At 43.1% G+C, this 24,753-nt stretch overlaps 1 protein-coding gene across 1 annotated transcript; it reads left to right on the top strand.

The window, feature by feature from the left end:
* Positions 1-163: 163 nt before the first annotated feature.
* On the top strand, positions 164-23,463 carry RGCC (regulator of cell cycle). The gene is made up of 6 exons (XM_075719020.1): positions 164-218; positions 370-558; positions 10,334-10,441; positions 11,942-12,004; positions 21,782-21,980; positions 23,232-23,463. The coding sequence occupies exons 1-6, from the start codon at positions 164-166 to the stop codon at positions 23,461-23,463; spliced, it is 846 nt and encodes a 281-aa protein (XP_075575135.1).
* The last annotated feature ends 1,290 nt before the right edge of the window (positions 23,464-24,753 follow it).

Raw genomic sequence — 24,753 nt, forward strand, 5'->3', positions numbered from 1 at the left:
CAGGGCCGGGCCGCGGTGCCACCTCCCCCTCCCGCCCCTCCGCCTCAGCCCCCAGCCCGGGCGGGCTATAAGAGGCGGTGGCGAGGCGGCTGGGCCGCCCATGCTGGCGGCGGGAGGCAGGGGCGGCAGGGGCGGCAGCGGCGGGGCACCTCCGCCCGCCGCCATGAAATCGCCTCAGGCCCAGCGGCCGGCGGGTCAAGGTGGGAGCGGCGGGGCGCGGCGAGGCGGGCCCCGGTCCCCTTCCCTCCGCCGGGGTGGGGGGTGCTGGGGAGGCCGGGGGATGTTGGGGGGCGGGCGGCGGGTCTCCCCTCGCAGCGCGGGGGTCCGGGGGCGGGCAGTGCCCGGGCCGGCCCTCACGCTGCTGCTGGTGCCCGGCAGCGCTGGGGGAGGACGGCGGCGGGGGCCTGGCGGAGGCGCTGGGGGAGTTCGACGCGGTGCTGGAGGAGTTCTCCTGCCCCGCCGGCCGGCGCCGCTTCCACTACGGCCAGCACCTGGAGCGCATGAAGCGGCGGAGCAGCGCCAGCGCCAGCGACGGCAGCGGCCTCAGCGACTCGGAGAGTGAGTGTCCGTCTGTCCCGGCCGGCCGTCTGTCCCGGCCGTGCCCCGTCCCTGAGGCGGGGGCGGGGGGGAGGAATGGAAAGCGGGTGTTGAACCAGCGCGTCCCCCTCCTTGAGAGAGGCAGGGATCCCCAAACGAGAAACCCGGCTTTTTTTTTTTTTTTTTTTTTTTTAATTTTTTTAAACGCGCTTTCATTTACTTTTTGCATTAGAAGGCTCAAGGGTGCGAAGTCTGGCCCCGTTGGTTTTATTCTGCTGGTGTTGAAGAGCAGAGGAGGGAGGGAGGGAGCGCGGGCAAGAGTCGCTGGAGGGAAGCCACACCAAGGTAGGTCCTGAGCAGATAAGGCTGAAAAACTCCCTGCGGGAGGAGGTCGAGCTGCCAGCCGGCTGCTGAAACACCGAGGCATCCCGGCCTCTTAAATAAATAACAAAAAAAACTCTCTTAAGTTAACAGGGACAGTCCATTGCATCTCAGAAGCTGAAGTATCAGTTGAGAGAGAAAGAACTAAAGTGCGCTTTCCAGAAGAAACTCATCCAGGTTTCTGGTTTAGTGTTATCACTGTTGCGGAGGTGGTAATTTTAAGCTAACTTGCACCCCGCTATACTGGATGTATATGAACGGTGCATACAGAACATAGCACAGGAAGGGTGGGAAGCAGATAGTGACTCATGACCTGCTTTGAGGAAGAAAACATAGAATTGGAACTAAGTTTTTTCTAGTTAACTTGGAAAAAAGTTTTACCCCTCTTATTTCTTTGCTAGTCAGGGAGAGAGAGTCTTCTTCCAGACAGTGAGGCTGGGAACTGCTGTTCTCCTCGGGAGCAGCAGACTCAGAAGTAAGTTCTGCTAAACAAGCTATACCCAGGTTTTTTTTGGTTCCTAAACTGTACAGGCAGTTGTAAGAAGCTTATTAGGTTTTCAGTTACTTAAAATAAATTTGCTCCTTTAATTTCTGTTGTGCGTCTTTATCAGTTCAGCGATTTACCATGCAGTTCTGTTGACTTAGCGCTAAAACATTAATATAATCTTCCTAGTGCTTAAGCTGTGGGAGCGTAGCTCTCCATATTATCAGAGCCCTTTATTTCATCATCACAGGTAGGATTAATTTCATTTCATTGACTGGTAAGGCTTTACCTGCCCTGAACTTGGATACCTTGCCTAGCAGTACCTTTGAGGGTTATTTTTATTCTGTAGTCAATGGAGGTATGTGGATCTAGATAGATGCTGCTCTGTTGCATAATGTAGTGGGTGAACCACTTCTTGCAAGTATCTTTCTCTGAGGGAGGTTTAGAAATGCACACCTGATTTAGCCTGGGCAGTAGCCTTTTGGATGGCTGAGGTTGTGTAAGGTGAGGTCTGCCTTTACTGAGTCAAGCTGATGAAATATGTGAGCCGTGTTGTAAATCTAAGTCTATTATTAACTGCAGCAGCATGGCCCTAGTGTAACTATTTCTTGTGCAGTGTTCAGTATTGTAATATATTAACCTCTCATATACTCTTACTACAGATGAGGAACTTAAATTGATAAAGATTCTCTAGCTACTGAAATAATCTATTGTTGAGAAAACAAGAAAAAAAAAAAACCAAACAGTATCAAGAACTTCTTTTTCTTGCATGGCTAAAGACATCTGTAGTTGCTTAGTGTATCTGCTGTGGTTCAGAAAACTTAGATTAGGATGGACAGGAAGGGCCTTTTGAGGAAGATGGTGTTCTCTGACAGGACAGGAGGCCTGGTGAGAAATAGCATGCTCATGCAAATTGGCATACCAGATCTTCAGGAAGATCTGGGAAATAAAAATCGGTGTCAGAAATCTGCACTGATTTAGGCTAAAGACATTAACAGGATAGACAGGGTTTGGCTCTATACAAAGTCATCAAGGATCTTGTATGAGGAATTTGTCAGACTCCCAAATCCCATCCTGTGCTGGGGTTCCTCCCTTGGTGATGCATCATGTGAAAAGTGGCTCCAGAGAAATCGGAAGTCACTGTCTTCTGGAAACTGGCATATACTGGACCAGGAGGTGCACCAAGAGTGACCTGTTGGCGTCCAGCGGTGTCAAGCGTATGAGGATACATTTAAGGGATGGGAAACAGTAAATGAGCTGGCTCTCCTTGCTTCTCAGAACAGGCCCAGTAAACCCCTTATTCCTAAAGGCATCGTTCAGTGCGGACAACTTCTTGTTTTGAAGTTCCAGTAGGATTGGAGAGGAATTGCAGATTTATAAAGAGCTCCTTTTATAAAACAGGCTCCAGTGTCTGATATAATACAGCTACACTCCCTACATCTATTTTAAGAATAGAATACTTACCCAGGCTCTTTCTGTTCAAACTCACAGGTTTTTTTTCCCCTAGGTTCATATTTCCTTTGGTCTCTATCATTTAGTGCAAATGTAGTGCTGAATGCATGACGTAGCTTTTCCTGTGGCAATGCTTAAGTTAAACATCACTGCAGGATCAAGGAGAAACTGGGCTGAAAGAGCAAGTTCTGACAAAACCAATCTGTAGCAAAGAAATTACAACAATACTATCTGCAGGTAGTTTGAATGATTCTCCTCTTCGTGAAGGCTCTTTATGTCTTTGCAAAATCTTGTTATTCATTACCAAGACTATTCCAAGTACACTTTGTCATGTATGTACAGAACAGTTCAGACTATCATATTTTAGTGCTATCTCTTCTTGTTTGTTGGTTAATCTAATCTGCCTAATTGATATGGTGTGGCTGAAGCTTAGGCATATGTATCTTTTGGCCGCTCCTGCAGTGGTATCTTTTGAGTCTAGAGTGGGACTGTAAGGGGAGGTAACATTTTAAACTGTTCCAACTGTTTGTTACAGGGGCCCTGAATCAGTCTTGAATTCAACTTTACAAGAAGCCAGTAACCAGTATCAAGTGGTCTTATTCGAACAATACTGTTTTGTAGTAGGGCAAGGAAAGCTGTTCCTTTCCTGGGGATTCTGCCATGAGGATGAGCCCATTTAATTTAACAGAAGTATTTACAGAAGATTTTTATCAACATAGTTAACTCTGCAAATACTGCTTTTAACCTTAAAATCTCCTCTTGAGGGACTTAGCTCCAAAAGTACTCATTGAAATTCTTATATTACATATTTCAGGCTCTTAAGAAAAAATAAGAATTTGAAGACACTACTGTGGAAAATGGGCATGATAGTACTTGGCTCTTCCACATCTTGTCCTGTTATTTGACTAAACGATCTTTGGACAAGGTCTGTCTTGGCCGTGGTTAAGTATTGTACATAACACAATGGACTCTAGACCTTACAGTAATAGAAAGGCTTGCATGTGCAGATGTTCATGATGATCTTAGTACTTGGCCCACAAGTATTACATTAACCACAACAGCTGATTGGGTCAGTGCTGGAAATCATGATGCAACCGGTGAGTTACTCCAAAAGACATTCTTCAGTTGCTGGACTGTGAGTGAGTACCAATTATGTTTCAACTTGATGTATTCAACCGAATCAAAGTATAGCAGCTTCGTGCTTTATTAATCACGCTGAAACTTCTAAGTTGAGGGATACCTTATAACTTTTTGCTATTTACAGCATATGTGGGTTGAGATAAAATAGGATTGGTGTTAGAGTGCTGTGCTGGCAAAAGCCACTAGTGTAGATGCAGCTATATTGACAAACTTTTACAGCTATCATTTGCTTCTTGTGTGTTGGAATAAGCTTGCAAAGATAAGTGCAGGCTTGCCTGTATAAATTGTATGTCCACTCAGTGCATTGTGCTAGTACAGTATATGGCAATGTCAGGACAGCCTTCCAAATTTAGGCTTAGGATAATGAATAGAAAGTTGGACTTTATGAGAGGTTGTAAAGAGAAGCACTTTAACGTTTCTTGTGCCAAAGCTATAACACCACCAAAAAGCTAAACGATAATCTGTTGCTGTGCTCTCAGAAGAGTTTCACACTTTTAGCTCCGGGTGTGTTTCCTTGAGACAGGTTCAGCTTCCAGCCTCTCTGTTAAAAGCATTGCAAAATAAATGTATCGATTCAATTCTTGCACTCATACAGCCTGAAGTGTGTCTTCGTAGTTATTTTTAGGAGTGTGTAAATGCTTTCTGCAAATACCTCCTGGCTTTTAAACACAACAAAAGACCTCGAGTGCATCTAGAACTCTTAATTTTATAATTTCAAAATCAAGTAGGTGCAGGTTTACTTAGGGGTTGCACAGTATCTGTTGGCTCCCAATGCTTGGTGTTGTGCAAGCATTTGTGTTTACATGCCATGCATGTCTCTGTGTGGTTGTGCTAATGCCTCCACTATCTAGATATGAAGCATAAGCCACTGTTAATGCTGCAGCACTCATCCTGAAAAACCCGCTTATATTTGCAATCTTTTCTAGAGAAGCTACAGAAAAAGGCGACAGAAATGATTGAAGAAATAAAATAGTTTCCAAATGACTAAATAGACTGGGACTGTCACCCCAAAGGAGGGATGACTTGGGTGGGGACAAGCTAGTCTTCCAGAAAATCCTAAGTGACATTAGGAAAGTGACTGCTACCTCACCCAGTATGAAGAAATCAAATTAAATCAGCATGTTTCAAAGAAATAAGAGGAGTTATTTCTTCTTATGGTGTATTACTAAACTGTAAAATATATTGCCTTAAGGTATCGTGGATGTGAAAAGTTTACATACTCAAATAACTAGATAAAATCACAACGGGAGGGATGTGGCCATTGGGGACTGCTGTAGGCTAAGATACTACTGCTGTCTTAGAAAACATATTGATCTGTGCATCGCTAGAACTTGGTAGAGTTTATCTTGAAAGTATCAGTGTATGGCTGCACCACTCTTAAGCTCTTCTGTAGGCATCTGCTATGAGTTACTATGAGAGATAGAATGTGGGGTAGGTGAGCCTTTGGTCTTAGCAGCAAATCCCAGTGTGACATGATGAAGAGGAGAACATGTTAAGGAAGTGGATTGTTTCTGCAAATTTCTAATGCCCTGTCTCTAACAAGAAGGCAATACAGTATTTATAATGAAAAAATGAAGCAAGACTCTCATGAAGAAATAACCTTTTATTGAATCATCTGAGAAATAATGTTTTATTAAATTACTTACACATTCAAAAGGAAGAAAACCCAGAAGTTTCAGGTGTATAGGCTTCTCTCCAGATATTTCAATTTAATGAGAAATGTGCTTTTTTGTAAGATTTCCTGTTCTTACCTCTCCAGCATACCTGTTTCCCTTACACTTCAGAAAGGAAGCATTAGCAAAGGGGAAGGTTGGAGTTGGAAACACTGCCTCACAGATAGTAAGTGTGGTGGGGGAGTGGAAAGGTAAGCTTTGTATATAATGAGAAGGCACGCTTGTACATCTGAATTTCAGGCTTCCTAGATAACTTCCTTGTAACTATGTGATTTGAAATCTTCTAAATCATGAAGCCTAGACATGTAGATAGTGAAAAAGGTGTGATTTTTGTCAGCATTGGAATAGAAGTTTGTCAGCTAGGCAGAAAATAAACACTGCAGCCAAGTGTAACTGTGATTGTGATAAAAATAAACACTATCCTTGGAAGCTGCAACATATATATTGTGAAACAAGCTCTTTGCATCAGGAATATTTCTCACTTCTCTTGTTGGCATTAGAAATTCCTGATTTTCTTTTTTTTGCTATTTTAGCAAATAGGCTATGTTCTGACTAGGAATGAGTTGTGCAGTCTCTTCATTAAATGCTGAACTATTGTTTTATGATAAATTCATGGCTCATAGACTTAAGTGGAATTTTCAAGTTCCTCTCTGAAAACCCTAGGGCTGTGATTTATTTTTTCCTCTAAAACTTTCCCCACTTAAGACTGCAGTAAAAATTTTACTGACTCCAGTGCTCTTTAAAATTGTATCCTGAACTATGGTACTAGAAAGAGCATAATATTAAAGAAGTCAGACAGCTGAACTTTTCCATTGTCTGTTCTAAATGAAAAGTTTGAGGTTTTCCTCCTTCAGTTAATTACTGCCCAGAACCTTTCAATTGCTCATTTCATGGGGACATTCTATATTTACATGGTATTGCTGTGGTTTTTCTTTGTGGTTTAACCATATACTGGAACAGCAAAGGTCAATACTAACTACAGATTACTTTGCCAAAGTAAGATACACCCATATTATTCCAACCCCCTAATTTTGCAGCTATTAGTTTAGTTTGACTCATGTAAATCAACTCAGTAGCTTAACTCTCAGATTTTAAGGTCTTTTTTTAAAGAGACAGTTTGAGTGGTTTTTTTTTTTCCTTAAACAGCCAAAAGGGCATAGTTTTTATAAGTGTGCAGGCAGTAGACTCAAAATACAAAGTGAAAAATAACTAATGAATGATAGATAAACTTGCATTGCAGTGGGAGAGAAGGGGCTGGATGAGGAAGGACAGCAGCAATGAGAGATCCTTGGCTCAGCCTCTGGTTATTGGGTTGCAGGGGATGTTGTGTTTGTGTGGCAGTGGAAGTCTTCCAAGGGCCATTATTGGAGGTGAATGAGCAAATCTTGGCTGTGGCAGCTGGCAGAGAGGGAGGACTGAAGTGTCCTTTTCCCAGAGCTTTCTGCCCTACAGCCACACTCTTCCAAAGCAGATATTTTTGTGCGATGGATATCACAAGTATTTTTTTTTAAGAGTACATTGTTTTCAGCAGTTATAATGACCTTGATAGGGAAGTCAATGCATTTCTTCTCCTGTCACCAGAATTTCTGCGGCTTGGTGGCATGTGTAAGCCAAAGCCAGTAGCTAAAGTATGTCTTTGCTTTTTGAGAAAGACAAACGTAGATATTTTCCTGAAACTATTAATATTACAACCTATCAGAATATGACACTGTTTTATGAAAATGCTTCACCTTTTGAAACTGGACGAAAAATGTTCAGGTATTTAAAGCAACAGTTCTGTCTTAGTTTCTCTTTGCCCAGTTGTAAATATTTCCCAGCATACGGTTTGTGGAAGCCAGTATGAAATAACATTTTCTGGTTTCAGTACATCACGAGGTGAGCAGTCAGTACTTTCAACTGCTTATAGAAGGAATATGGAGAGAAAAAAACACAGAAAGAATCTAAGGTGACTGCTAGCTTGGATATGTACATGGATATAAATAAAAAGAATTGTGTGAATAGTTTGCAACCAATTTAAATGGCTTATTAAAGCTTTTGTAATTTGAGTTGCCCTTGCAAGCATTCACAAAAAGAACATTTTGTTCCAGCTGTATATAAGAGCAACTGGAGCTTTAGATTTGGTGTACAAGAAGGATTTGTCTGTAATGTAAATTCCCAGCATCGCTATGTTTGGTGTCTGGACACTAGTAGCATAGACTCCACATTAAAAGTACACTCAGTTTTACAACTGTTGTTCTCTGGATTATTTTTCATTAATTCAGCCAGCTCCAAAACCTTTAATCATTTGAAAGTTCTTGTTCTGGTCTTTTCAAATACATGACCTGGACAGTGTTTTATCTTTGGTCTATTCTGTCAGTGTTTCAGTGAGTTGTGCTCTTGGCTACAGGACTGGTCATGTGAGGTGTTATGAGTTACTTGGCTTTTTTTGTGGTGGTGTAGGGGTTTTGTCCTGAACAGCTAGAATTTTCCATTCGAAGTTTCTTGGTCACCAGGGTTTGCATCTTGGCTGAAAAGAAATGTGGTTTTAGTAGAAAGTTGGTCTGTAAGCTGATTTCAAGAGGAAATTTGTAATACCTTTAACTGTTACTTTCAGTGCATTAATGTACAGGGTTCGTATTGTATAGTACAACACTGGTGACACACATCACTGCAGAGCAGTGTCAGATTCTCCTCCCCAGGTTGTTCTTTATGTTTTTAGGAGCTACTTTTAAAGAGGCTTACTTTCCATTTTTCTATCTAAATTTATCTCAATTCTGCATTGTATTCCTCAAATCTTTCTTGTATCTGAAGTTTCAGGTAGATTGGTTTTAATCTGCTCACATTTAGAGAGGAGAACAGGCACTTAAGAGTGAAGATAAAGAAATTGCAATAAAAAGCTAGCATGAAGAAGCATACCCCTCTTTCTAAACAAGAAATACCAACTGGTGGCTGATTTGGGCAAGCAATAGTCCCAGGTAACAGATGTCATTCATGTCATAGCTCACATTTGCACAGTGCTGCAGGTAGCGTGTGCGTTGGCCGGAACAGGATCCGAGCTGATTGCAGAGCGAACTGGGAAAGGTAACAGTACTGTGGTGGGCCAACATGCATGTGAAAGAGGAAACTACTCCAGGTTGAAGCATCTCACACAAGCTTCCTGAATGTGTATTGCAACAGAGGTAGGCTTGGAAGCTAGTGCAGGAGAAATTACTAGACGTTCAGCCTATGGCTGAGGCAATATCTGATAGGCTTAGTAGATGCAGTTGTCCTGTCTGGTCTGATTTGTCACTGTACCTGTGTAGTTCTGTGGAAGGTGGTTTCATGCTGGTAAGGACTGCAGGCTAGAGGAGACAGGGTATAGACACACGCTCTTCTTCCCAAAGATAGGGGGAACTTATGGTAGAGGAGTAGTCAGCTGGAGGATGGTCTCTACGGTTAATATCTGCAAACATTGTGGCGGTGTTCAGTGAAGGTGTAGATGTGCAGATCTTAGCAAGGTGAGCGGTGGTCCTGCCCCCTTTTGCTAATTCAGCAAGACACCCTTAATTAAATTAAGGCAGCCATCTCCTGGCATAGCAAATGGGACAGGTGTTCAAGGAAGTGTGACAATGCAGTGTAACCACCTCCTAGGCTAGGGCTCCAAGGACAAATGCTACGTGTGCTGCAGGTAGGCAGAATTGCTGGCCTCAATGGCAAGCAGTGGTAGTCACCACCCCATAATGAGACATAAATTTATTTCCTAGGAAATGCGCCAAATAAATGGACACCAATGCCATGTTCATGTTACAATGGTTTCTTTTTGTAGAACAACAGTTTTCAGGTCACTGGCTCAAAACTGCAGGAACCAGCAGTTTTAGTGTGTCTAGCACAATGACAATTCCTCCTTCCAGTGGAGCCATGACTAATACTTCGTGTGCACTGTGCATGGTGGAATTCTTTCTATGAAAAGAGGCAAGATAAAGATAATTTTTTGATACTTTTGAAACTTAAGGCCTTGCCTAAAATCCAAGAACATCAGAATGATACCGGAACCTTTCCCGTTGCTTTCCATGGCATAAAAGCTTTCTTTGAAAGACCACCTAAGATAAGGTTGCAGAACATCTTGTGTACAGATTTACTGCTTTGTGAACTCCAGAGAGTTACAGAATAAAAGAAAATTGAAAGATGCCATACAGTTTTTCTAGAACACAAGACCTAAAGCAGCAGAGGATGGAGAAATGGGTGAGTTTGCCTCAGGGATGAGGACAACACTGAATATGTTCTCTGTTCTGGGGGACTGTCCTTTTTCTGGAGCTCTTTATTCAGCTTTTTCCAATAGCTTTTGAAAAATTCAGGTAACCAGAATTTGCCAGAATATTGTGAATCAGGCCTAGTTTAGTGGATGTGGGGTAATTGCCATTCCTGTAATATTTTCCAACCGATGCTGACTGCAGGGAAAGCTGACACTTTCTTTACTGGGGAGTGAGAATTGGGCCTAGGACTGCTTGCTTTTTAACAGTAGATGTGGGAACAACAGCTTTCACATAATAGATTATTTATTTGTCCCTCTGGCTTTAAAAACTGTAAATTTGAGTTTTACAGATGTGGAAGCCCATGTAGAAAATGGCCCATTTCTCTCTTTTTTTTTAATTCGATTGCAAAGTTGCAGGAGGTGTTAATTTTACTTTATAATGTAACTTTTTTACAGGTGCAGATTCACTCTACAGAAATAGCTTCAGCCTCAGTGATGAAAAGCTTAACTCTCCAACTGCATCTACTCCAAGCTTGCCATCTCCATCAGTAACTCCTTGTAAAGGTAAACTTAATTTTAACTGTTGATATTTCTTCCTAGTTCTCAACCATACAGACTTCTTTCTGTGAGTCAGGATTCACATGCATGTATTGACTTTTTTTTTAAATGACAACAAAACTAAGGATTACTGTTAAGTGCACTACAGATGCAAGTATTATTGTGTTGATCACAAACAGCAATAGCACACTGCATCCACACTTCTTCACAGGTGACCCAGCAACTCTTGATTTTGAAACACCGAACTATATCAGAGTTCTTTGATCAGGAATTGTGATATTCCTTACAGAATACTTCACTTCGGAATTAACTTGTGTTAGTTCTTACTGAAGCAGCTAAGTAGTTTGTGTCCCATCTATATACAGAAATATGTAGCCTGAATGCAGGGGTGCAGTAGGTGACTTCTCTGAAGCTGTATGCTGCCATTCAAGTTAACACAATTACTCAGATCCATATAGACCTTGCACTGGCTGGTACAATCCATGTATTAGTAATTCCTTCCTCCTTTGTAGCTATGCTGTTTCAAAGTGGCTTCTGTCTTGCAGCTGATCTAACTCCCCAGGAGCTTGTTTCATTCAGGTTAACTTAGATTAACTCTGGAGTAGACATATCAATAAACAGTCATACATATGTACTACACAGTGTTTTCATTGCAACGAGTCTTCTCAGATGCATGCTCAAGAGCTTTTCACGCTTTCATGCCTTTTCCACAGTGACCAGTCACAAAAAACAAGTTAAATGTTTTCTTTCTAATTAGTGTGCTACTAGGGAGAAATAATCAGTAATAGTTAATAAGAAGTAGCAAAAAAGCGTTCAGTTAAACTGGCAGGAAATACTTGGCAAGGAATTACACTAAAGGTCAAGATGTTCTTCCTGATGAGAAGACAAGAGAAAAATAGAGTTGGAACCAGCTTGGAATAGACCAGAGAAATGAGGTAAGGAAGCCACTTGCAGCAAAACTAGATTGAATGGAACCAGTAGTGTTCTCGGGAGCGGAAATTTAGGTGGATGTTTGGATCCAGATTTATAGTGTATGGGCCAAGATCAAAATATCTGACATCACAGCAAACCAGTGATACTGACATGATTTAAGAGGCTTAGATTTAGGTAGGACTGGGAGCTAACTGGGTGGGGTTTATTAGGGCAGTGAATGCAATATCTGAATACATGCAATAAGGAAGACTCCCACAGTAGCAGGGACATGGATTAGTTGACAGCTTTTTCCTCCACTTCAGCCTCTGCTTTTTAAGGAAACTAAATAGAGAATTGCTTTGCTTTGCTTCTGACAAATGCAAAACTATCAAAACTAGAATTTTAATTCAGTCTCCCCTCTTTTCTAAGAATGCATTTGGACATTGCAGCAACCCTACTGAACTTCCCTGAAAATAATCCACAGCATGTTTCATACCACTGAAAATTACTTGGGGGATTGTGTGGTTCCAATGTTTCTTTTGGCCAGAGAAAGATGTCATGTCTAAGCGGTATTGACTGTCTCTTATTTTGCAGCAAAGCTTGGAGACACAAAAGAACTGGAAGCCTTCATTGCTGATCTTGACAGGACACTAGCAAGTAAGTAGATTTTTTTATTAGTAGGCTGCATCTCACTTGGTACTGTCAAAGAGTGAAAGCCAATGTAAGGGGAGGAGGGGGAAGGGAAGGGTAGTAATAGTTTGACATAACGTGGCTTCATTTTAGTTTGCTAGTCCCATGGATCGTTATGTGGATAAGGAAGTAAAATAGACTAAATTCTGGTCTTTGCCTGAATGTTCAAGGCATGCAGTTTAGCTTGTGTGACAAAGGCTGTACTCTGATGAACTTCTGTCCCTACCTCTGAGGCAGCTGCAATTCACCCCTCCTTGACAGTGTGTAGATCAAGTAAACATTGCTTTCTTAAATACTCAAAACTCAGCTAAAAAGTAGGGTTTTGTTTCTTCATTATAAAGCTAAGTAACTGGAGGAGTAACCATAGGTGAGGGAAACCTTTTTATTCTAGACTTTGCTTTATGAAAGAATTAAGGAGCAGATACCTATCTATTGACTTAGATTAAATGTCAAAATCCTGTTTGTTCTTGTCTTTGCCAGGAATGGAATTTAGATAATTTTTTTCTGTCCCTATCTAGAAATTGTATTTTCCAGTTCCAGGTTCTTCATTAAGATTTTTAAAGAAAAACACAAAACCAAAAAAATGCCCTTCTATTCCCAACCATGTACTCTGCCTATTTTTTTCTGCTTCTTCCTGTGCTGTTACAGACATGATACTGTTCTGTGGGTTTTTTTAATGGAACCAGACTATAGAGCTCAAAACAAGAAATTGTAGGACTAGACCTAAATAGCAGCGTGAACACCCGCCCCACCACCCCCACCCCCCCAAAAAAAAACCCCCAAAGCCCTATGAACTGAGAGTTTTGTGTATTCATTAGGTATTTTCCCTTCCCTGTAATTCTTGAAGCCTTGGCCATCTGCCTTGGACTTAACTCAAGACAGCTGCCCTATGAGCTTCCTACTTCCCTGTTGTTTACTTGTATTTAATCCTGGTTTCACTTCTCTTACTTAAAATACATTTCTGGTTTCCTGACTTCTGTCATGGACACATGCTTGAGCTAACTCCATCTTTACCACTGACACCTCACTGACTGATTGCTCTTCTGAAAAACTTGAGTCTGAAGGTTTGTGTAGAACAATGAAACCCCCAAAGCACCAAATACTTACACTGCTGTATCTTGCACAGCCGTGTTGCAGCTAGCTCTGAAGGGGCTACCTATAGTATATTGGTTTCACTGTCCCCTTGCAAGGCACATCTAAGGTGAAGCCAGGGATTGCCACCTGCTGTACTGTTTTGGTCTGTGTCCTCCCCCCTTCTCCCAACTGTAATCTCTAGTTATTTCAGCCGTCTCACTTTTTCACACTGTGTCACTTGTCTTACAGTGATACGCTATCTTTATCATGCAGGGAGATTCTGAGGAAAAAGTCCAACTTCCATCTGATTTTGTCATCACATTTTTAAGGAGTTGTTGTATTTATATGCTTGAAGTTACCTGGAACTTTGTACAGATGTCTTTTCAAGCCTAATGCACTCAGTAGAGCAGTAGTTGCCTTAAATTTTTACACACTAACCTTTTGGCCCTTGTGCTAATTAAAAAAGGGCATAATTTTGACCTGTCAGGCAGTCTAGCAAGCTGGGTATAGACAGGGTGTCTGGTATGTCAACACCATGCAATCTTAAGTAACATAGAACTTAAGGATCTTGTTTTGTATTTCCAGGTATGTGAAGTGAATCTTTGGCATTGTGCTTGCCTATGAATGTCCTCTGAAGGCTAAGTGACATCTCTCACTGAGAACTGCTGCCCTTGTCCGATAACTCTGCTACCCCAGATATTCACCTTCTGAACATAACCTTTGTAAACTCCTACAAGTATTTAACTGGTGACATCAGTTTTGTTACTTCGCAGCAGATGGAATAAGATAACTTAAGTGTTACAGCTGTATTTTGCTTTAAAATATAGCTTGAATTTTAATTTAAAGTTGCATTTATGAAAATATATTTGTAATTTTATATAGTTGAGAACTTTTAATGCTTTTTGCCATTATAATATATTTTTGTATGCAAATAAACCCTGAACTGGAATCCAGATGTCTGAAAGCTTCATATAAACATGCAAACTCTGAAACATAAGTACAGATTAAGCTCTTATTGAAAACATCAAGCTTTAAAACATTTGATAAGGGTGTATTTCCTCTTAGGCAAAATGTGATGCTGGCTTCATGTGGAACTTCATATTTTTCTTTTCAAATTGCTTAAATAAAAGAATTTTGTACTATGTAAAATTAAGACAATCAGGAAAATAATAAAACTGGTCAAACTTACTTCAGATTTCCTTTAATACAAATGAAATAACACTGACTTAGGTGTTATTGCTCAAATCTGTACTATTTCAAACCCTGTGTAAAAGCTAGCTTTAAAATTACATACCATTCTACATGAAGTACTAATTGGGAAGTCAGATGTTTAGGCCCATGGGCTTACAGGTATGGAAATCCTGTATCACCAAGAAAGCACTTAAGTGTCTGCATGTTTCTGATACCAGACCCTTGGGTCCAAAACAATCTACCACTCTAAAAAGACTTCTTGGTCATCAGTGTTGTGCTGAAAGAATGGAAGATGAAGCTGTATTTTTACAAGGAACCTGATTCTTTCCGTATGTATTAGGCACTGGAGATGTCATTATGTGAGCTCTCCTCCAGCTGCTGCAGGCATTACAGTTGCCTCTGCTGTCTGGGCTAGTGCTGTGATTGCTCTCTAATCTGTTCAGACCAAGCGAGCTGGGCTTGTTTGAACTCCAGGTCTTATTTTGACCAAAGCAGGCTAATGAGGAGTTGCATGAGTGGTTCAGATATTGTGCCCCCTTGGTCTGTTATCATCTTTTGGTGTGTCTGTGTCTGGAGAAGGATGTGTCTGTGCCTGTGGCACAGCTATCAGCCAGTTGCTTAGGGACCTTAAAGGATGGATTTGGACCCATTTTCTGCAGCTAGGGGAAAGTCTACTGTGTATTTGCTAATGGGAACACCATGAGGATGGTGCAAATCCATCTCCCTGCTTTGGATTTTCTAAAAATTGGCCAAAACATTTGGATCTTGTTAAACACTATATGAATTTTCTGGTTTTATTCATTGGTAAGAAAATGAAATTCTGAACTGGGTACATTTCAGTTAGTCTGAAACAATCTTGAGGTGGTTGTGTGGGTTTTCTCCCTCCTTTCAGGCAGAAGGGCAATGTAAGATGGTGGAGTATTTTTTATGAAGAGGAAAAACTCGCTGCAACGTTTCCTACCATATGTTTAGGTGGCAAGTTGTCCCTTAGAACAGAGTGAACTGATTTAGGAGGGTGATGCTTCATGTTGCTCTAGGTGAACTGTGAAGTCCGTGAAGGAAGGTGGGATGGTTCAAGTTTGAGACAGTGATGTGCTTCTGCATGCTCTGGGACCTTCTCGGAGGCTCCTGCACAGCAAGAAACCCATTTTGAGCAGCAAGGTAGGCGTGCTCTGGCAAAGCCAGAGCACTATGGAAATTCACTGCTACTACATGATGAACACACAGGAGCAGATCCTCCTTTTGGCTGTCTCTGTGAAACTGAGAGGGGAGCCTGGCCCTTCTCTTGGGTCCCAGATGCAAAGGGATGTGTGGCTGTGCAAAGCCAGGGAGGGGGATTCCCTTGGCTGGTGTAGGACTTGCTGTTACATGGGGTGGGAGAGGCACTTTGCCTTTCAGTAGAAGCTGACGGAAGGGGAACCGGGAGACCGGAGATGAGCTCACACTTTTCTTTTAAATAACATCATTAGCATAAGGCATGTTTTTAAAGCTGCTGGAATAGTAGCAGCAGTTTGGCTGGCTTTCTGCATTTTAACGCTCTTTGGTAGGGTGAACGATGGAGTGGTGGTGAATGGTGGATGTTACCGTCCTGAAGGCAGAATACCCTGACTAAGCGTGAGTTAAGCCAGGAGTTTTGGAAGAGACCACCTCAAGCGATCGCAGGGTATGGGGGAGATGGACAGCTGTTTGTTCCTCAGATTGGATTGTGTGAGGCATTGGGCATGAGTTTTCCACTTTCCCTCTGCATGTTCAGTTGTTGCTTGATCCTGTCGAATGTTCTGGGCCTATAATCAGTAAAGTTGGACGTCTCCCTTTATAGAGTGATATCACTAAATTAGTACAGTACTTCGGAATGGCAATCCTTTGTCCTTACAGACACCCAATTTTGAAGATCTTCCCGGTATAAGCAAAGGTTTAAAGCAAGGCATGTTCTTCATTTTGTGTAATGTCAGTTGGGGATGGAGTTGGGGATTAGGTCACCATCTGTTTGGGTTTTTTAATCTTATTTGTACATGAGCAGGTGGAGACTTCTGCTTGCTTATACAGCAGTTCTGGAGGTCATCAGCTGCAAAATCTGGGAGTGTCTTCTGCAGAGCTGTTGATCTGAATTCCCTCCGGTTTGTTATGCTCAGTTTTGAACCTCTCGCTGTGTCAGAAGGAAGACAGTAATGTAGCTGTCATTTCACTGGCGTATGATTATGGCTTAAGTTCATTGTCTAATTACATATGGCACTGAAAAATGCATTGCTGAGAAAAGTTCCTGCAATACTCTATCCCCAGTGAGCACTGCTGGAGGCTGCACTGTCTTTATGGACCAGCATGACCTTTTAATCCTTGTTTTGACCTCCCTCTTGTGCTGTGATGCTGAATTTGGATTCAGAAGAGACTCAGCCCTGTCGTGCCAATGCCACGCATCCAGAAATGGAAACAAGGAGCTTAGACTAAGCAGATGTATTGCCACAGCTTAACGTATGTAAGGTGAGGTGCAACAATTATTTACACGTATGCTCTTTACCTGTTGTAAATTCAAGGTTAAATGGATTAGTTTAAACCTCCATCACTGAGGCTTGAGCTAACGTGTCTTATCTTGGGTTTGCTATTGACTGTGTGTGTCCTGGGTGCCGTCACCCAGGCTCGGCTGATACGTGATAACTCATTAAGCTTGGTAAAGTGCTCATTTTTCTGAACGCTTAATAAAAGAGAAGAGCCAAAGGAGGGATTTTCTTTTTTTTTTCCCCCTGGCTGCATCTGTGTCTGTAGCCACCATTGATGCACTGACAGTCAGGTGAGTATTTGGGAGGGAGGAAAACGGTTGCGTTTGCAGTGATGGAGTTTGCTTATAGGGAAGGACTCAACCCCTACCAGCCCCTACAGCCTGTTGTCCTAGTGCCTTCCCCCTGCATCGTTACTGGTATTGGCTTTGCAGTACACGCTGGGCGTGGAACTGATTTTCAGCAGGGCTACCTAATGCGAAGGATCAGAAGGGGGACAAGAAACCATGTTCACAGCTTCACAGATTCATGTAAACCTTGGTTGCAGTAGTGGATGCTTGCAAAGAGAAAACCCAGACAGAGCGCTTCTGCCTGCTGGGAAACATTTGTGTCTGCAGACACAAATTTTTTTAGTTTGTATGGTTAATTGTTGCTTTTAGATCATTGTCCAGCTGCTTCACAGCTGAAGTGAAGGGAAAAGAATTCACCAGTGGGAGAGGTCTACCCAGCGTGGGTCTCTGTAGAGGGAACTCAGATGCAGATCATCTTGGATGGTGTTCAGCTCAGATGGACCCGGTTGACCATCCAAGAGGTATCTGCACCACACTGGAGTCCACGTTACGTGAGATTTCATTTATCTGAAGGTGCCTAAACGTGCTAGACATGACATCTGCTAGACTGCTGGAGAGAAACTTCCAACATTGTGATGTTTGGAAGCAAAGCCAATCATAAAGCCAATATGACAGCAGCAGCTCTTGAACTAAATCCAGCTCTGCATACTAACAGCACGAACTCCATATTCTCAACAGGGAAAACTCCTGTTTGCTATGTTACTTTCTACATTAATGACTTCATTGCAGCCTGGCTAACAGCTCTAGCTGTCTAAATAACTTCACAATAATGTAAGATGATCCTGGCTGCTATATCTCATCGGCTTAGAGCTGTAAACCAAATCTTTTCAAGGTCCTTTTCTTTCTTACAGATTCAAGGCTATCAGTTAAATGCTGTAGATTGGCTTGTGGGATTAAAAAGGCCAGTCAATACAAAGGGATGCTAGTGCTTTGGTTGCTCTTGCTCTTTCATGTCTATGTTTTGGAAATGAAAACATTTGTCAGTTCAGCTCTTAAAAAACTACAGACTAGAGGCCTGTGCCTGTGTTCTCCCAAGGCATGCAGAACTCACTGGCTTCTCTGGGAGGCTTGCGGATGCTTAAATGTGCTTCAAGCTGGAAGCGAGTGTTGCCTTCTCCATAGAGTATGGCTGTAATACTGACCACCATCCTCTGGTTCTGTTTATAGTGTATTTCAGATCAGTATTTATAATTAAGAACATTGCCCTTGTCTCAAAAACCAGACCACAGTAATTTGGTATATATGCAGTCTTCACATTTGCAAAAAGAAAAAATCTTGCTAGCTTATCAAATCAGGTCAGGACCGATCCCACCTGACTTACGCACTTAGGTAAAACACTGAAGTTAGGATGTTGCCCTTGGCTCCTTCAACAGCCATTACAAGGAGAGGGAGGCTGAATTATCCCCTGATGATGTTCCTTTGCTACAGCTAATATTGCAAAAGACTGCGCATGAGCAGGCTTTTCACTTGGGCTTCTTAATCTTTTCTGCCTAAAGATAAGTGTGTGTGTTGAAATAAATCTGCCTACGACTGGCCTTAGAGTGTAACAGTTTGTGGAGCTGGAAGAGCAGAGGCAAAACTACCCAACTGGCCAGGGTGACCTGTTTTTTTGAAGCTTTGCGTCACATTGTGCAAGCATGGCAGCTTGCTTCAGCCCTGTGACTTGGGGCATCTGTCCCCCACCCCGTGCCAGGCAGGGTAACAAAGGGAAGCCCCGGGCTGGTGCTTGGGTGCCATGGTGCTGACCTCCAGGCATTTGCTTTTTGGCTTTAGGCACCCTAAGAGCGTGCTCTCCTCTTGCGCCGCTCCCCGCTGGTGCTCTGCGTCAGCAGCCCAGCTAACGTACCCCACCTTGTCCTCAAAGTCAGGCCAACCATGCTGGTGTAGCAGGTTGTCTGGAAGCTTTGGGGTTTTTTTGTTTTGGTTTGGTTGTTTTTTTTTTTAAAATGTATTCTAGGACAGTGCCAGTGGGTATCTCAACTGCAGATAATTTCTAGGTTAATTATTCATAATGAGTGGCTTCGTGGCTGAGGACCAATTGGATGCCACTGAAGTGCATGGCAAAATTTGCAGGCGGGCTGGGATTTAACTCTGTGTCAGTACGTAGCTGGGCTGACAGCTCCATCAGTGCTCCAGAAAGTCTTACAAATTGGGGGCGGGGGGGGGTCAGCTTCCTCATGCAACGCAAATAGGAATTTCTGGACACTATTTAAAACATCTATGGAGACCTTCAGCTTAATATCTAGGTTAAACTTGAGTGGGTGATCATGTTGTCCCCTGCTTTTTCTTGGTCTCTCTGAGAAGTAGAGTGGTTCATGATGGTAGGTGGGGCTTGTCGCTATTCCCCCGTGGGTCTTGGCAGCAGGGTTGTGCTAAGAACTTATACCCACAAATATTCCACAATTTCGGGCTGTGACTTCAGTGGGCTCTTGCACAGTGGTAAGCTTTGATCTTGGCAATCTGTCTTCCTAGACTGGTTCTTAAGGCTGTGTATGGTTCAAAAGCTTTATGCTCTTGGAAAACTGATTTATAAGCAGTAGCTTTATGTTTGTTTATGTATAGAGTTTATGATGTGAAACAAAATGCATGTTTTTCTTAGAGGCCAAACAGAACAGCTCGGCTCTTAGTCTCCAAATAGCATCCCAGACAATTTATTTTGTTAACAGCTGGTACAATGTGCTGCTAATACAACAGTAGTTTATTACGCAGTAGCAGCTACACATCGCTGTCTCAAAGCTCTTTGGCATGCTCTAATAAATACCACTTTAGAGCAGCAGGCATGCAGCAACCCTAACTTAGAGGGAGACGGTGAAAGTTTGGCACTCGCCCAATGGCTTGGCCAAAGGAAACCGGTGGTGTTAGTGGTCCGAAGCCTGCATTAATGCTGAGTTATGATTAGGGCTTCTTGCTCGCAGCACTTCTGCAGCTTTAAATAATCTCATAGGAAATGCCTTGTCCTAGCAAGTGCCTCTGGCATTCCCGAGCCCTCGCTGAACAAAATTAAGAGAAGCAAGTTGGTGGTTTTTTTCTGAGCTTGCTACTGGACAGCTCCAGCCCCACTGATTGCAGGGGAGAAGTTACGGAGTTCAGTGCTTTCCAGAAACTTGTCCAACAAGCATTAGTATCCTTGCTTGGTGTAACGCATTTCAGTAATACATTTCACTAGGGACCATAGAATCATAGAATCATTTAGGTTGGAAAAGACCTTTAAGATCTTCCAGTCCAACCATTAACCTAACACTACCAAGTCCACCACTAAACCAACTAAGGGTAGAGTAGTGATTTCATGTTTTCTGGCCTGGTGGCTGATTATTTGTTAATGAAAGTAAAAACTAGGAATCATTAAGGTTGGAAAGGACCTCTAAGATCGTCAATCCAGCCATCAACCCAACACCACCATGCCCACTAAACCAAGTCCCAAAGTGCCACATCTACATGTTTTTTGAATACCTGCAGGCATGGTGATTCCACCACCGCTCTGGGCAGCCTGTTCCAATGCTTGACTACTCTTTCCATGAAGAAATTTTTCCCAATAGCCAAGCTAAACCATTGTCGGAGTTTTGGCTGGGATAGAGTTAATTTTCTTCCTAGTAGCAGGCATAGTGCTGTGTTTTGGATTTAGTAGGAGAAGAATGTTGATAACACGCTGATGTTTTAGTTGTTGCTGAGTACTGCTTATGCTAGTCAAGGACTTTTCAGCTTCCCATGCTCTGCCAGGCGCACAAGAAACTGGGAGGGGGCACAGCCAGGACAGCTGACCCAAACTGACCAAAGGGCTATTCCATATCATGTGACATCATGCTCAGTATAGAAACTGGGGGGGTTGGCCGGGGAGCAGCGATCGCTGCTCGGGAATTGTCTGGGTATCGGTCAGCGGGTGGTGAGCAATTGCATTGTGCATCACTTGCTCTGTATATTATTATTATACTGTTATTATTATCATTACTATTTTACTTTATTTCAATTATTAAACTGTTCTTATCTCAACCCAGGAGTGTTTCTCACTCTTACTCCTCCGAATCTCTCCCCCATCCCACCGGAGTAGGGGGAGTGAGCGAGCGGCTGCGTGGTGCTTAGTTGCTGGCTGGGGCTAAACCACGACAACCATCCAATCTAACCATGCAGTTCCTCACACCTTCACCAATTGTGCAAGGTACCTCTTAATGTGAAATGCTTCCCATGAGCTCTTCTGTTCCCTCTGCTTTCTTTTATACCCAGCAAAACCCCTCCCTCCAGTGCTCCCTTCTCAAATCTGGCCAAAAGATGAGCATCGCAACCCGCCCGGCAGCCGTTCCGTCTGCGGAGAGGCAGGAGGAAAGGAGGGAGAGAGAGTCAGGGATTGCAGACTCCTTTTCCTCCTTCACCCCCGTTCTGTGGCTCAACGTTCACACAGCTTCTGTGGGAAAGTGCTGCGAGACATGAGCCCCTTTCCTGTGGCCGCAGAGGCAGAAAGCAGGCAGAGCCAGAGCCAAGCTAATGAGACTCTGCTCATCTCTCCAGGATTGTAAATCTCCTGTATCCTGGCTGGCCCCGTCCCCCTGAGTTGTAGAGCCATAGGAAAAGTGTAGGAGTAAATAGCGTGCATACGTAACAAGCCTTTAGCCTTTTGTTTCCTGGACTGTGGCTTTCCCCAGCAGCATTGGTGCTTCGCTGTGTCACGAGGGATGGCAGCTCCCTCGTCACATCCCTCCTCGGTGGCCGAATGGGGCTGTGGGGTGGCCCTGCTCCTGCCCCCCGCCGGCACGTCTGGCTGAGCGGCAGCCTTGCACGTGCCTTGCCTGCATTAGAGCAGCATCGAGCACTGCAGAGCAATAAAATAAGAAAGGGGCTTGATGCGTAAGGGTTTTCCAAGATCCTATTTCACCTTTCTCTCCTGGCTCATGTAGTTTTCTGTTTCCCCTGTCTGTTTTGCGGGGTGTTTTAACCACAGGGTTTTTAATTCATGTTCGTTCATGCTGATGAGAAAAGGTTTAGTTTTACACTTGGCTCTTGTGTTAGAGGAAGGAAATCTTGGCATGTCCAGTGGTGCATGCTTCGTTTAATGTGCTTGATAAAAATGTAGGGTTTTGCTGTCACAGAATCTATGGAAAAATACATCCATCGGCCACTCCAACTTGTTAACATTTTTAAGTCTATGTGTAAATTAAATTCTATTTGCTGGTGATTTATCAGTGATTGATGTTGAGAATCCCATCAACTTCACCAAACCCAGCTTTTAGGTTTCTGGGTAGCAGAATTTGGTCGCTGGCCTGAAAAATATTATTTTGGTGATGCATAACCCTGGCTTCATAAAGTGACTGTAGTTATGCTGACTCCTCTATGACTTGTCTGTGAGCGACTCTTCTATGACTCTATGACTCCTCTATGAAGTGACCGTGGTCATCGTATCCAAAGGCTGGTCCATGACATGTCTGCCCAGGATTGTCCAGCAGCTGAGCTGACAAGTCTTCTCTGGTTTCCAGTGTCTCTCCTGGAAGTTTACCTGCTTTCTAAAGCAGCATGTCCATGTGGGAAATATGCACAGCTTCTTGGCAGCTTTTGGAATTTCCCAAGCACCTGCGTCAAAATTAACAAGAGCAAAACTGATTGCAAAGAGTCCTTGTGATGAGTTCTCTTCAGTGAGGGGCGTGGTGGCACGGTCCCATCTTCTCAGCCACCTTCTTGCTCTGCTTGCTGAGTTTAACCTTGCATGTAAAACATGTTTGTTTCATCTCAGAGAAGTAACATTTTTGCCTCGCATTAGTCTAGTGTTTTTGGCTTTTCACAGGGCTGCTTGGAGCCATTGGTCACAATTTTGTTGGTTTTCACCGGTCAAAGTACCATTTCCATTTTGTTTAATACTCACCAAATCCTCTCATGTGTCAGCTGAATATTCTCTCATATCTTTATTTTGAATGCACACTGATGGGTATAAGCTGATCCATACGTACCCTGAATTCTATCTGTTTACATTTTATTTCTTTCAGTGCTGGTATCATTTTTGGTACCGTTTTGGCCTGCTGTGTGTCAGTTTAAACATCAATCGTGGGTGCTTTCAAATTCACCTCTTGCTGTAGCTTTTCTTATATCTCCCGGTCCTCCCGATAGCTGCAGTCTGAGGGCTCTGCTGGTGCTGGTGAACTCTCCCGAGGATGCTGTTGCGTCCTTCCCCGCCATGCAGGGCTTGGTGTGGGTAGCCGACACGTGCTGCGCTGCCTTGGAGGGCTCCGAGGTCTTCGAGCTGTTCTGCCACGGAGGTTTTTCACCGTTGCTGTGTCCACAAGGCCAGAGTCCCTACAGTCCCATACAGGCAGATGCCTGGGTGGCTTCTTTACCTTGAGGAGTCTTTCCAGCTCTTGATAAATGTTAATTGTGGGTCTTCGAAAAATGCTGGCCCATGTTGTTCTTTTTCAGTTGTCTCCCAAAGCTGACCTGCAAGCTGGCTGCTGAGGAGGCATTCCTTCAGCTCCAGCAAATCCCATCTTCAGCTTCAGCTGGTCACCAGCATTGCTAGAAGAGGATGAGACCAGAAAATTCTGTTTAAATATCCCAGCGCCCTCAGATGTTTCACTTCTGCAGGAACGCAGTTGGCCTCATCTTACTAGAATAGGTAACTTCTCAAAACAAGAGCCAATTCTGGAAAAACTCATTGCTGGCAGCAATAAGGCTACCTTCTCTCTGTTTTCCGGGGTGAAGTGTCAAATCATCTCTGTTCAGCATCTACGTTTAGCAGCACCTTTCAGTTCTGCTTCACCCTTGGGTGAAATGCCTTGCTAGAGCGCCACAAAATCACATTTTCCCACAGATCTTGGAGCAGATATCTTTGGGAAATGCTCATGCTAAAGTGCTGCCATCCCTCCAACCTGAAGATGAACATCGAAGCATTGCCAATGGTTCGGAGTGGGAATAGAACTGTGATGATACTGAGCAAAGTGCAAGCATGTGGTGGTGTAAAAAATGTAAAAAATTTTGTAAACTCCCATGGTACACAAAGAAATTCACCAAAAAAAAAAAAAAAAAAATCCAAAAGAACTGTGTGGCAGGGAAAAACCCTACTTTTCTCCCTAGATCATTAAATTCTCCTATCGTGAGACATAGTCACCTTAAATGTGCACCTAAAGACAGCCAGATTTTACCCTTATTGGGCTCTTTGTTTTCCTTACCCCTTAGGAAAAAAAATTAGCCGGCAGTATCAGCAGCTCAGTCTGTGTCTTTGGGAGGATTTTCTCCCACGCAGATTTCTACAATTAAGAGCGTTGACACCAAGTTATTGGAATTCGCTGTCTGTTGTATTTTTTTCTTTTCTTCGTCCTCAGCTTCAGAGGATGGGCCCTGGGTGTATGGGCTGCTTTGTTTATCCCTATCAGGAATGGGGATGGAGAGGAAGGAAACATGCACCAAAATAGAGGGTAATCTTGCCTGGAAAATATTTAAATATTTAAAATGTCAGATCTGTTTTAGTATTGCTTTGATATGACGCATTCACAATGGCTCACATTTAATTTCCGGAGTCTATGGACTTGTGTTTAAGACTAAAACAAGCTTTTCTCCCAGTGATGGCTGGGCCATCTGCCACTCTTCTCTAGTCCTCACGGCTGTGTGGCTAAATAAGGAGTCATTCAGCTAACCT

The sequence above is a fragment of the Pelecanus crispus genome, chromosome 1 (assembly GCF_030463565.1).
Source record: "Pelecanus crispus isolate bPelCri1 chromosome 1, bPelCri1.pri, whole genome shotgun sequence".
NCBI classification, from domain to species: domain Eukaryota; kingdom Metazoa; phylum Chordata; class Aves; order Pelecaniformes; family Pelecanidae; genus Pelecanus; species Pelecanus crispus.